Source organism: Netta rufina (assembly GCF_964035555.1).
Source record: "Netta rufina genome assembly, chromosome: 1".
Classification (NCBI taxonomy): domain Eukaryota; kingdom Metazoa; phylum Chordata; class Aves; order Anseriformes; family Anatidae; genus Netta; species Netta rufina.
In genome coordinates, this window is record NC_140123.1 from 9,492,947 (window position 1) to 9,508,133 (window position 15,187).

Here is a 15,187-nt window from a genome sequence, read left to right on the forward strand (position 1 = left end):
CACTGTGGCTTTCACCAGTCAACATATTTAGAATGATGAGTTAAATCATGTTAGTTTAAAAACAAGCATATGATTTATGAAAGGCATTGTCTCAAAAATCTGTTGCCAAGATAGATTGTAACTATTCTATTAATAACCTTTCTAATAATTTATTCAATGTACGCATGTACAATATGTATACTTATAGTACTATGCATTACAGCATGGTATGCTTCCACATCATCAGGAGCCTGCAATCGCATTTTAGTAAGATGGATGTAATGTTATCCTCCATCCAGTAGCTTCCAAATTGCATGAAAGCAAAGTCTACAATTTTTGGTTTACCTCCAAGATCACTGCCTCCTGGATGATTCAAGAATCAGATAGTCAGAACTGCCCTAGAGAACACTGAAAAGTTTAAAAGATCCAGCACAGCCCTTTTGTCTTTCTTAACTTTCAGAGTAATTGCAAGTTATCTCTTGTAAATACAGGAAGTGACCCTACATATATGGATCAATGCTCCTTAATTACACAGAAACATTCTGATTTTGAAACAATGTTGATTTAATTCCTGCACTACTAATATACAGCAATAAGTTTTTGATACACAAAGATACTGACAAGAGTTGGACATAACTCTTTTCCTTGATTATGTATGAAATTAAATTCTAGTGTCTTGTAAATTCTTTCCATACCCAGGGACTTTAAACTAAAGTTTTAAACTAAAATTATATTTAGATTATACGTAAGGTGAAAATTCTTTACACAGAGGGTGATGAGGCCATGGAACATGTTGCCCAGAGAAGTTACGGATACTCCATCCCTGGAGGTGTTCAAGGCCAGGCTGGATGGGATCCTGGACAACTTGGTCTGGTGGGTGGCATCCCTGTCCATGGCAGGGGGGTTGGAACTAGATTAAGTTGCCTTCCAACCCAAACTGTTCTGTGATTCTATTCTATGAAATAGTGACATTAAAACACTGAGTGCCTAAACAAACATCATATAAGAACAATTTATTCCAAGCAGCAAGTTTAAGGTCAACTCGTTGCAGTTCTTTCTTTCATTTCTTCATTCTATTCTCACAGACTATGACTAATTTTCATTTTGTTCTTTATTCGGTAGCAAGAGAGATATAGACAAAAATAGTCTTGTAACCAAGCACAACTGAACAAATATGAAAGGAAATGTGTGAAGTAAAACTTATCTGCAGGAAAATAAAGTCATGTTTCTGTTACACTTGCCAGGGTATGTCCTAACAAAATGAAGGTGAATCACCTCTTTATACGCATTTATGATAAATTTAAATGGAGGAAAGCATTATTAAAAAGAAAGCACTTTGAGGAGGAGTTTGATCCTGTGCTGACCTGCTACCTCTCTAAAGAAAATGTTAACAGACTGGCTTATTTCTTAAGGCTGTGTTCAAAAGTAAATCACACTTTTTACATACTGGAGTGAAATTTATCCCTTGCCGCCCCCAGTAAATTTGTTCTATTGTGTTTCAATTGTACTTTTGTGTGGTTGTGTTTTTCTAGCATATATTACCTCTTCACTCCATTCAGAGAGGCAAAACAAATAGTTTGAAATGAAAATGAAAAATATCTTTTAAATTATTAATTCATTCACCTCCAGGCAAATTTTATGCTCTGACTTGCAGGGACTGACCTTGTTTCTTACTAGGAAGTCATGATCCAAATGTTACTCTAGTCAAACGGAGCATATTGACTTCAAATGAGCTTTCAATTAGGTCTTCGCACCTCAAAGATGGGAGAAGATAAAATTGTATACATGTTTCTCTGATCTATGGGAAAGACCAGAGAATGTTTTCACATGTGACATGAGGACAAAAAGTCCCTTGTGCCTTGTGAAAGACACCCAGATTTTCCCCAGTTTCTGCAACAATTTCCACTTAGTTGTGGTGCTAAATGGTTAAGCAAGAAAAGTCTGTGACAAAGCTCCAAAGTGCTCAGGTTGCATGGCACATCTGTATGCCAACCATAACCACCCAAAATTCAGACACAGGCCCAAGTCTCTCCAGGTGTTGACAGCAGATAAATGGGCTAAAAAGGATCCCCTTCTTGTTGGTGGTGGTTTTATGTTTTTTTGTTTTGTTTTGTTTTGTTTTGATTTAATCTTTCTATTTCTGTAAGGGACAACATCTGTCATAATGTTTGGAAAGTGTCCAGAACATCAGACATCACCAAGTTTCAGATAAATACCTTGTTCAGTTTGTATTTGTCTATCCCATTATAAATACCATCTGTTCTACAATTAGAAAACATTTGTATGATGTTATTTGACTGGAGAACATATTCATCATCATGACCAGACAATGCAAATAGATCATAAGGTTCACAGAATCTGAGTTTAATATTCATTCACTGAAGTCCAGAATTATACTCTTGTAAATATGGTATAAATGGTATGAGACCTCAGGTATTAACTTAATGGTACCACCTATCTTGTCCACATCAATATAGACAGAAGTAGGCACATCTTACTGATGAAATATATCATTCACCTGTTTTTATTCACATCCAGCTCCCCTGGCATTTATTACTTTTGTCTTATAGCATATCTCCAGCTTTTATTCTTGCGTCCTTATTCACTTCTTTCCAACGCACAGTGCGAAGTTCCTCTGCCATGAGATTAACATGCCATATGTTACCATCTGCTCCAAGTAGTGTCCATGTGAAGCTGCAAAAGTATTCTCACTCTGTGCACTCAGACCTCAATGTAAGCTTGACAGTTCCCAAACTGAATACATAAGCATCCCTGCTCAATAGCAGAAGTGTAAAAGTTGTTCATAACAAAAATTAGATGAGTCATCAAAAGTCCTCAGAATACACAAACTTAAACTAATGCAGCACATCACTGGCAACATTTTTGACCATGATGTTATTCAAACACATTTGTGCAATGAAGGCTGCACACTAAGCCATGCCAAAGGCATCAGCTGGCACAGAGTAGTTTCATTACATGATATGGTGTATGGTGATTTGTACATTATTATATTAAACTGCTAATATATTCATGCATCCTCACAGAAAACAGACTGAAGTTGTTTACCAGTCTTATCATGATGGAAGGATGGGTACAACAACCTGCATCTAAATTTTAACCTGTATTATATATATATATATATATATATATTATATATATATATATATATATATATATAATATATATATATATATAATACAGGTTAAAATCATTTTCCTCCTAAAATATGTGTGTGTATATATATATATATATATACACACACATATTTTAGGAGGAAAATGATCCCTACATACTTGTATCAGACCAACATCACCCCAAAAAGGCCTTTGAACATGAAGTCTGCCAGAGAAGCATACTCTGTGTGTGGGAAGGACAATCTGCTTTCTATTGGTTGTAATAAAGCCAGCAGCATCTGCTGCTGTTCAGCAATGCTGTCACCATTACTCAATCTCTTAATAACATTTTACATTCTCCAGATCATATTCTGCGCCTTCCATTTCAGGTTCATCTGTTTGAGCAGAGGTGAGATCCTAAAATTCATCACAGAATGTAATTCCAGAAAACGCATTACATTGTGGTGCCATTAGAGAGGGACTGGTAAAATTTGCTCTTAAGGCAGTATGAAATTCTAGTCACTTAGAGAAAGATGAAACCACTCAAGTCTGTCAATACAAGGGATAATGAATTCAGGCAATCTTTTCCATTTTTTCTCCCTTTAATCATACTCTTCTGAGCATTAGGCAAAAAGCTTAAGCTCTATCTCAAATAAATAAAAAGAGGGAAGCAATATAGCACATAGTTCTGATTTTCTGGACTCTGATGGTGTGTGAAGAAGATGCAAGGAGACTTCCCTTGCTCGCTTCCAAAACCAATGACCAGATGCAGAGCAAGAAGTGGCTAAGTGGCTGCAATACTCCATGGGGTACTATAAAAAGGACAGAAATAGTGTTGATCTCAAAAAGCCAGGACAACTTGCATTCAGATATTAGCCAGAACCTCAGGTCTTCTGTTATTTGTGCTTCTGTGGCTCAGATACTACAGGAAATATTCCGGTTCAGCTACAGTTTCAAATGGTGATTTATCTCTCTTCTGTACTAAAAAGACCAGATACTTTCTTATTACACATTGATACCAATGTACTTAAAATGATTATTCCACATAAATATACTGATTGGTAGATTAATAAAAATAAATAAATGCCAACTACATTAAGTTAAGGTCACTTACAAAACTCCAGAGTAAACATGTTTAATAACAAGTGGCTTTGTAGACCACACAGTCCTGTGTTTCAAACTGTTTTCAGTGGTTAATCAACAGGATGCTACTTCACCCTCAGGAATGTGAAATCACTATTAACTGAAATAAAAGTCTATGCAGTTGACAACTGCCTGGGGAAAAAAATAAATAAATAAATAATCAAATTATCAACATCTAGATATTTGATCACATCAAAGTAGTTCAAAGGCATTTGTACATAATAATCATAATAATAATAATAATAATAATAATAATAAACAATAATAATAACAACCACCTCTTACCTTCAGTATGTACAGCAGAAACATAGGTCCAGTTATAGCGCTTGACAATGTCCACCATAGCCCGTGCTTGCTGTGCATCAGATGGCACAACTCTCATAAAATACTTGAACAGAGTTTTGTCACTTAGGTCCATGCTTGTAGCAGAATAAGCAATCTGAGGTATATTGAAAAGCTGCAACAAGTTCTGTACCTGGATAGCAACTGAGCTAGAGCCAGGGCCAATGACACCAACAATAGGTTTCTTGGAGCGGAAAGATGATGAAGATCCATCCACACATCGCACCATCCCTTCCTCTTCTTCTGATGAAATAAGAGAGTCCCTTATAAACTCAATGCTCTGCTCCAGAGCCACAGCAGAATGCCAACAAGAGTCCCTTATTTCACATCCTAGCGTGATATTTGGCAACAGTGTGGGGTCCAAATTAATTCTGTCAAGGGTATGTAGCATTGCCTCCACTCTCTGAATGCCATACTGCTCTCTTACCTCTCCACATTTCCTTTCATGAACCTTGTCAACTGTTGGTTGATGGTGGACAGAGAACAGAGCTCCAATGATAATATCACCAGGCATGTGTGCTACTACCCTTCTTTCATTGGCCTGTGCAGAAACCAAAAGCCCAACGTTCCCACAGACATCTTCCTTCAATAACAGGATTGCAAGGAACAGCAAAAGGATCATTTTAGGAAATGGTTTAGGCTGGTAGAGACAACATGGTGCAACAAAAAAAAATGGAGAGCTGGTGAAAAGCAGTTAAATCTTTTAGATAAAAGGAGCAGAATGCTGATGATTAACCAGGAGTTTGTATGTATTCTCTAAGGAGTCGCCATCATCTCCAGGTAGACAGCTATGCGGAGCTGCGCACGTGATCATAATCCTCATAACCTTCAAAAATGAATAAGAGAAAGAGTTTTAAAATTAGCAATAAAGTCAGCTTTGTAATCTGTTCTGAAGTTGTACTTATTCCTACTGTTGTCAATGACTGTAATACATTTCTTTCCACCATTTTCAAGTTGGAAAACTTTATTATGCTTCAGTGTTTCACAGTCTTATGCTTGTACTTGTGCTGTTATAAATCAGTGTCTCTCTCTTTGACACTCTTGTTTAAAAACTCTTTTGTGAAACATTTTCACAAGCACAAAAGGCAGACAAGTATTACATTCCAAAGAAAGATGCTACCACATCTAATGTGTGTCTTTGAAAGCAGCCCTCTTATTTACAGGTGTTTTTTATCTCACAAATGCATACAACACACTAATGTACCTTGGGCCATGTTATCAACTACAGCACTAGGAAACTTCTACTGTTAAATAAAGCCTTTCTTGAAATATGTTAAGGAAAGAAGAATATGTCTCTTCCAAACTGAAAATGTGTTTTTTTTGTAGTTGTTGTTGTTGTTTGTCACCCTCAACATGAAACCAATGATCTTTTAAAATAAGTTAAGATTAAGAAAACTGATGTCTTCATTAATATTTTTGTTCATTTCAGCAGTGAATGTTTCAGCAGAGGAACAACAGATTCTTTCCAATTCTAAAACAGCAAATCAGCGTGAAATCTTTTTAACTGATTTTAAATCAGCAAAAAAATGTGGTTAATGGAACTTGAAAACATACTTGAAAATGTTCTGTACCTAACAGTGGATTTACAATAATCTGCTTCTCATTTTAAATATAATGCTTAAACAATAGTTTGATCAGGTCTTGATCACAGACCACATTAAAGTATTGTCTGTTGCTCTACTCCTACCAGTGGATCTATTGACAGTACAGAAAGTTGAGCACACTCTTAAATCTTGGAAGATGCTGAGCTAGTTAGTGAACTGCATGCCCAGTCTCATTATTGAAAAAAAAAAAAAAAAAAAAAAAAAGCTGCAGAATCCTGGGGCAAAGCCTGATCTCAGTTTTACTCACATAAATCTTTCTAATGTAATAAAAAAGAATATAGGAGTTTTGATACATTTCAGATCCAGAGATCCACTAGTCATTTATAATCCATTAACATAACTCTAACAGTGCTCAGATGTTGCAAAATGAAAGAAACCCTTTGCCATGGGAAATCTGCTGCTGCTGCTTCCAAGGTTCAAAATCTGGCAGGAGTTTAATCTTGAATTTACCACTTGCAGCTAGATCATTCAATACAGTACCACAATTACAATCTTCCTGATTCTAAAGATGAGAAAGTGAAATCTAAAAACATTTTCCTGCTTGAGGTTAGCCTTGTTTAGTTGTTATTGTACCTTGACATCTATAGATTTTAAAGTATTTACACAGAGGAGATCATGCAATAGTTTCAGTGAGTATTCCCAAATGAAATCCAATCTTTAAAAACATTTCATAGAAATGGTCTTGTAATATCAATTGCAATATTAATAAGCTCATGTAGTATTTATTTCTAGAAATAAAAAAGTGATAATAATGAAATTGGGTTAAGACAACTGTAGAATGCTTCAACAGGTTTTTTTATTTGTTTGTTTGTGAGGAGCTGGCTTATCAATACTGCAACCCCTTGCCACTGTTGAATAACAGCAGTTCAATTCAGGTTAATTACTCTCTAATTACAGAATATAACTACCGCGTATGTATTCTAGTTGTTTGTTCTGTGGCTCTGAAGACGACACTGCATAATTTGTAAACAGTCTGAAAGATGAATGACAGGGCATGTCTTTGTACGATATCATAGCTATTAAATTCCTATACTTCCAAGTAATTTAATGTTTTATCACTTTATTAAAATATTTTAAATATTTATTAACTTATTAATTTATTAATTTTCCCCCTGTACTCAGCCCTGGTGAGGCCGCACCTCGAATACTGTGTTCAGTTTTGGGCCCCTCGCTACAAGAAGGACATCGAGGTGCTTGAGCGGGTGCAGAGAAGGGCGACGAAGCTGGTGAGGGGCCTGGAGAACAAGTCCTACGAGGAGCGGCTGAGGGAGCTGGGCTTGTTCAGCCTGGAGAAGAGGAGGCTCAGGGGCGACCTTATCGCTCTTTTTAGGTACCTCAAGGGAGGCTGTAGCGAGGTGGGGGTTGGCCTGTTCTCCCACATGCCTGGTGACAGGACGAGGGGGAATGGGCTTAAGTTGAGCCAGGGGAGTTTTAGGTTAGATGTTAGGAAGAACTTCTTCACTGAAAGGGTTGTTAGACATTGGAACAGGCTGCCCAGGGAAGTGGTGGAGTCACCATCCCTGGAAGTCTTCAAAAGACGTTTAGATGTAGAGCTTAGGGATATGGTTTAGTGGAGGGCTGTTAGCGTTAGGTTGGAGGTTGGACTCGATGACCTTGAGGTCTCTTCCAACCTAGAAATTCTGTGATTCTGTGATTCTGTGATTAGCATTTTAACAGACATAGTACTCTGCTATTTAAAACATGGATGCTTAATTTTCTGAGCTCTTCAAATTAAAGCTACATGTACAGAGCACAACTATATTGAGATCAAATGCTAGCCTTGCCTCAGACTGTAACTGGATATACAATTTGATGTATTTTTATAACCTAGCTGCCTATGCAGCTGCATATGCACAAATAGAGAGAGACTGGGTGGGGTGGAGTGAGCTTATGACTCAAAAAGAATCCAGTCTTTACCCACCATTTTAATTCTACAGCACACATTCCTAGGATTCTGGTCAGGTTTACTGATACTGTCCTTGGACTTACATTTTTCGGTTAAACAATTTCTATATAGGGTATATGGGAAAGAGAGGGCAGGGACATTTTTATCAGCTTCACTCCAATGAACAACTGTTTGCTCTTCTCTGTCCACTGTTGTATCTATCAGTATAAAACTACAGGATAAAGAATGAAGTAAAGCTGAAGGTATCCTTTATAATTCTAGTTCAAAAATAACAGCAGATATCAGGGCTAAGGTGTTCCTAGGGCCCAAGAGCATCTTAAAAGCAGTCACATCCTTCCACTCCATGGCATCCAAGGGAAAAGAAGGGGCCAGATACTGACTGGAGTTGTTCCAGAATTAATGAACTGTCTTCTCATACCCTGCTGTACTACATTGAAATTCAATTTACTTGAGATTTTCAATGTTGTTACTAATTGCACCAAGCAAACTACTTATGTTATGTAGTATTAGGCTTAGGACTCAAAAGTATCTGAAGTCAATGTCTTCTGTGGGCTTTCATGATACGGTGAAGCAACCTGAAATTGATACAGACATGGTTAAGTGAGCCTACTAAATTACTATGGATTTGCATTTGTATAACAGAGATCTGGTTCTGTGATCTTACTCCTGCTCTTATAATCCTAAAAATCATGGAATGGCTGAGGTGGGAAGGAACCTCTGGAGGTCATCTGGTCCATCTAACCTCATGAAAGCAAGTTCAGCTAAAGCAGGTAAATCAGAATCATGTCCATTCAGGTTTTGAATACCTCCAAGGTTGGAGACTCCACAGTTTTTCTGGGCAGCCAGTGTCTGAGCACACTGAAAATAATGAGGGGTTTTTGTTTGGTTGGTTGGTTGGTTTGTTTTGTTTTGTTTGTTTTCCTGTTATATTTAAACAGAATTTCCTGTATTTCAGTTTGTGCCCATTGCCTGTCATTCTTCCCTAGATATCACTGGATATGCCAGAGGTGCCACAAGGGTAGTTAGGTAACGTATTGCATTCTAGGACAAAAGATGGCTGAGCAGTGAGTTGATAGACTAAACACACAAATTACATTTCCTGGAGAACTCCATTCCTCCCTGAAAAGAGGGTGGCCAAGGGATCTATCTGTTCAAATGTACTGCTATCTTATTCCCAGAGAATCACATACAAGTCATTCCACATTTTGATTCCATTCTTTCCTCCTACTGGAAGTTTTTTATTACAAGCAGTATGATTACCAGAACAAAATGAAGTAAAAATTTCAGAAGCTTAAATATAATTCCTGTGTTAAATGGGAGGGAGTTAAAAGGAGTTTCCTTAAACCTTACAGGGAGTTTCACATGCTATAGACTTCAGACTGAGAACAGTGATATCAACAGCATCATAGACAGAGAAGTCTTGAACATATGCATAAAGTAGTAGAAATTGTTTCCAAATTAATGATTTACCTGCATTTACTTGTTTTCATTGATGGACAAGCAAATCAAGATGCACAGCGTTTAGGGTCAAATTTATTTTTCACACTGTTTAGCATCAAGGGAGTTACTACTATTTTACTGAAAGATGGACAAAATTGAATCAGGCACTTAATTACTGGTGTATCAAGGTTCCTATCACATTTCAGATATGAATCTAGCTATAAACTAATCTTGAAGTCACAACAATAGCTGACATGCACTTGAGTCTCAGTCCTTTGCTGCACTAGCTTCACACTTGGAACAACTGCAGAAATGTTAAGGTGAAAATATAATTCTGCCTATCTGGTCTTTGTGTACTCTTGCTCTAGTTGAAAACTTAAGGGCTACTCAGGTGACTGAAGACACAGATATGATGAAGCGTTCAACACATTTCTCTAACCTTTGCTCTCCCTGGCAGGAAAAACTTTATGCCAATCTCTGTCAGGAGAAATTCTCAGCTGTTCCTTTAGAGCAGACTTCCAGATACTTCATGTTGAGGTTTAACTGAGCAGAAAATGAGGATCTGTAATATTCCATGAAAGATCATCTATTTCTTAAAATGCTTTATTTCATCCTCAAACACAAGTCCATCTATAATTACTGTCTGTATAGACCAAAACAAACAGAAAGAGCTCTAATATCCAACTGTGTTAATTAAAACGTGATAAAAAATCCAACAGCAGTTCACAGAGGGCTAATTTCCACTATGTTTGTGGCTGAGAATTTATACATGGGGCACATCTGACTTTTCATAAGGTCTTCTACTACAGCAGGTGTAACTGTTTAAACCCTTTCCTGTGACTTACATTATTATAGCAGCGCCCACTAGTGACCCCAGAGTGAAGGACCTGTCTTTTTTACAGTGAATTCTTTTGGCTGTGTGGTTTCTACAGGTAAAATGAAAACTCAGCAAAGGGAGGTTTTGATTTCAGGTATTTTTTATCAGGAAAAAAAAAAAAAAAAAAAAAAGGAGCAAAGGAGAAATATTTTCTTTCAGACTTCTTATTGGTTATATTTTTGTAAGCTTATAACTTGTAGTTTATAGTCTCTAAATCTTCAGGCAGATTTAAATAATGAAAATAAAATTCAAGATTATTGGACCACAGAACAGTGCTGTGATGAAATGAGAACCCAGGGCCTGATCCAGGAAAGCACTTGGAAATATGCTGCATGCTAAACACATGAAGAATGCTGATGATTTATCATCTGTTAAAAAATACATAAGTTTAGCATCTCCTTAAAGGATTTCCCCAATCAGAAAAATCACAAAAAAAAAGATGGCCCCAAAATCCATTGATTTTCAGTGACAAATTTACTTATAATCTATGTATATATAGCCTACAACCATGTACCTGCCAATGAAAGCCTTTCTAGGCATTTATTTACAGCACGCAATGCAATTAATTCTGTGCCATCAGATGTGAGATAATAAATGTCAATATAGGCATAGATATGAATCAAATCAATATATCCCAAGGAACTAAACCAGGTTCCATCATCACAGAAGACAAGCAGGCAGCAACTGAATTACTGGTCCAAAGTCAGCCCTGATACTTTTCTTGCAGTGAAGATCTTTGGGAGACAGAAGATGGAACAACCTTAGAAAAGTGATTATATAAGTAGAAAGACCTCTCAGCTCTTATCAACAGGGAACAATGGGAGCAAACAGTGCACATTTAGGATGCTAAGCTTTTGATCAATTCTTATGACTATTGGCTTTGCAAACACTAAGCATTGGGTTCAAACTATTCTGGCTACCTTGTTCCCAATGTTATAGAAAGGTTCAAATTCCAGAAGGTCCCACACACTCACTCCTCAGAGGTAATTCTATTTGTTCACACAAAACCTGATGCACTCTAGTTGCAGAACATGAATATGAACACACTAATATGTTTTGAGACTGCTACTGCCACTCAACTTTTCCATTCACTAAAAAAAATTAATAATAAAATAATAAAAAAATTCAGCTCTATGAATTACAGCAGGTTTTGGATCAAGCTCTTTGACAAAAGAAACAGCCTTATACAACAGGAGAGACTATGAAACAGTTTTCTGCAATTTGACTTAGATATAGAAGAAAACTAAGCAGCACAGAAGATTTCTAACCATTTGGTCAGAGCAGCCACAGAAAATAACAGACTAGTAGGCAGATCTCATGCATGCCTTCATAGATAATAAACATAGAAGGCTATAATTATCAGCAAGATCCTTGGCAATCAGAGGAAGTTCTTCCCTATATTCTCACACGCACACACACTTTCTGGTTAATGAAATATTTTTTTTTTCTATTGTGTAGGTGCTTAACATCACAGTAAAACTTGCAGTTCTGCTGAATATACTACTTATTACTGCTATACCACATGATGCAGAAACTAATAGCTCTGGTGTGATTTCAGCTGTAATCCGAGACATTTTAATAATTAGTAAAACTGTATGATCTGGAGGAAGTGATCAAGGAAAAGCAATAACAATTCCAAAAAAAAAAAAAAAATGCCACCACCACCACCACCAAACAAACAAACAAACAAACAAAAAAACATCATAAGAACATCTATCTTCTAGCAAGTCACAACAAGAGTAGCATTGGAGTGGCATTCCAGTACTACCACAATATAAAACAAACAAAAAGATGATACATTGGCTGGCAAATAAAACAACAAAGAACCTATATAGAGACACCATAAATATTCTCTGATCAGTTGAAATACCGATTAATGCTGGCGTCCCTGATCATATAGCACATATATTATCATGTAGTTAAAGTCTTTGAAAATGCGCAGAATGTTAGTGTGTGATAGAGATGTTTAGGAATACTGTGATAATAATAATAATAAAGATATAGAGAATGAAAAGAACCCAGCATTTAACTCCGTTATACACTTTCTCATTTCAGGGTTGCTTAAAGTGATGTATTTTCAAAACAGTCCTCTGACACTGTGCTTTAGAGCTGGTCCGCCTGCTTTGTCCTCAGGACTAGCAGAAACAAAACGCTCGGTCGCTCCCCAGCTCCCAGCCACCCCTACCTACCAGAAAGCCCTTGTCGAGAGGGGGAGAGGTCGAATGGCAGGGGCACGAGGGGAGCAAAGGAGCCCCGCGGTGCGGCGCGGCGCTGCTGCGGGCACCTGGCGGGGCGGGCGCCGGCCCCGGCTCTGTCCATGGTGCTGAGCAGCACCAGCACCAGCGCTCACCTCATCGGAGGTTTTTTTGGGGAAGGGGTTAAAAAATAATCTGAAAATCAACCAGTGGTTAAAAAATGCCACGGTGGTCACTGTTGTTTTGCAGAACCACTTTTTGTTATAAATGCATTGGGTGCTCAGAGCTGGGTCGGAGAGGAAACTATTGGGCAAGGTTAACTCCCGGAATAGCTACCTGCGCTGCTACAACTGTGTGGCTGGGCATGCACACGTATATGTGTGCATGCACACCGGTTCTTAGGTCTCTGTCTCCCCAGTGGTGTCACACTCGGTTCGTAATGTATCATTTTTGCACGTAGAGGCATTAGCTCCCATTATTAAATAAGGATCAGATGGGAGTTGCCAAGCAGAGCCAAAGTGATTTGTCCCAAGGTCACACAGAAAAGTCCACGGATGGGCTCAGCCTGGCTGTCTCCGAAAAAAAACAAATACATCCCATTTTCATTCTCCCTTTCTGGCAAGGCAAATCCCCAGCGGTGAATGGAAGGGATATATCACACGCATCACCAAGCCCAGGTATTGCGGCACCCCCATTACCTTCTGCCCCACATACACCCCACTCCTCGGGAGGGGTCAGTGCCCACTGCCCTCCAGTGCCCCAACCTCCAGGTACCTCAGCAGCCTCTGAAGGTGTGCCCCATACGCTGCTTTGCCTGCCCCTCAATAGCCTTGCTTGTCCTCCGGCAACCAGGGCACGGAGCAATAGCAGGAAGGGGGGAGGGAGGGGAAAGAGTTCCTCCTGCATCCACAGGGGTTCTGTCCGCAACCGGGGGTTCACAAATCCCTTCTCCCACCCCGCAGCATTACCTTGTCTGTGGGAGCAATCGTTCCTTCCTACGGTGGCGTCAAAGCAGTCCTTTCGGTAGCAGCAATCAAGACGGGTAGAGGTAGGCACCTCCTATTTTCAGCCACGGCAGAGATAACATTCCTCGCAACAGACCTTCTGGAGCTGAATAATCCTCAAATGCCTCTGCAAAGATCACCAGCAGGTGAGCCCCACTCGGCTAGCATTGTCACTCCTCCAGCTATGGGCACATCCTGTTTTCTTCTGATCACAGGCAAACGCTGAGCACCGAGAATCCTTCCCCCGCGCATGCATGCACACACACACACGCCATGCAACACGCTGCTCGCTCAGCATCGCCCAAGTCTCATTTGCAAGAGGCGTGAATGGTCCCTGGATTTAAGCGGGGAGGAGGGGGAGCGAGAGGCGTGAGGAGGAGGAGGAATAAACAAACAAACAATGAAACAACAGATGGGGCTTTGCTCCCTGCCACCACAGCCTTGGTCAGCCGAAATACTTGCTGCGGCTTGACCACCTCAGCCCCTCCTCACTTCTAGACGGCAGCAACCTCTCTGCATTTATAAGGGGTTAATCCTGCTTTTTGCCCCGCAGGGAGATCTCTCCAGGTGCTCGGAAGGTTGAAAGTCCCCCCACCTTTATGGACACCTCCCTGCCGCACCCCTCCTTTCCTGTCAGGCGTTCGGCTCCGAACACCATTACCGAAAAAAAAAAAAAAAAAAAAAAAAAAAAAAAAAAAAGACCTTCTTCGGGAGAGTCTGTTTTAAACCGAGTCGAGAGGAAGAGCTCACCCCTTCAGTCTCGGCGGGGTTTTAGGGAATTCACTCCGCCAAAGTTTCGCCTCCCCTCGGGGACCGCGCTGCACGGTGGCTCCTGCACCTGCGGGGCTGGGGGGGGGGCAGAAGGGGGGCTCGCAGGGAGAGAGCCGGGCGCCAGAGCAACTTTTTAGTGCCACCAAGTGGCACAGATCCCTCTAGGAAAGCGAGCAGCCTGCCAGTCCTGGGTTCTGCCTGCTGCTCCTTGGCAAGGGGAGAGAGGGGGTGCGAGAGCAGCGACCCCCTCCACATCCACCCACGCCCAGGGCTACCAAGCACAAAGGAAAGGCTACCTGCCACTGGAAGGGCAAGCTGCCCTCTCCCTTCCTTGTCTTGGCTGCAAGACGACAGCACCAGGCACGGCGAGACGAGGAGCAGTGCACCGGCCAAGGGCAGCCGGGGCTGCCAGCCCTGCCGGAGGGACGTGCCCCCTGCTATCTCCCCACCCTCCCGGGCTGCCTTCGCTTGTCCCCACGGCAAGAGTCATTTGCACCCTTCTTGTTCATCTCCTTTTCCCCCCTCCCGGAGTTCCCCCCGGGCTCCCTGGACCCCTGGGCGCTGCCGTTCGCTGACAGCCCCCCGCCTCCACAGCCAGCACCCCTGGAACCGTTCCTGCAGCCCCAAGGGTGGAATTCCTCGTCGCCTATCTTCTGCCCCCGAGCTCTGCGCCCTCCATCTCTTCAGCTTCCCCACCTCCCCCCAAAAAAAAACCCTCAGCACCTCCCTGTCCTGCTAACTACGAGCTTCCCACACATGCACCTTTCCTCGGTTAGCCCTTCCCTCCCGGAGCCGGCTGAGGCTTTACTTTCC

General features: G+C 40.4%; 1 protein-coding gene across 3 annotated transcripts in view; it reads right to left on the bottom strand.

The window, feature by feature from the left end:
- The window catches only part of GRM5 (glutamate metabotropic receptor 5), a gene marked incomplete at both ends in the record, with an annotated part of 269,036 nt that extends 263,837 nt beyond the window's left edge, over nt 1-5,199 (bottom strand). For all 3 annotated transcript variants that reach the window (XM_084292099.1, XM_084292098.1, XM_084292097.1), the window contains one exon: nt 4,521-5,199. In XM_084292099.1, the coding sequence (XP_084148225.1) occupies nt 4,521-5,199 (679 nt within the window). The remainder of the gene's footprint in view (nt 1-4,520) is intronic.
- Between the last annotated feature and the right edge of the window lie 9,988 nt (nt 5,200-15,187).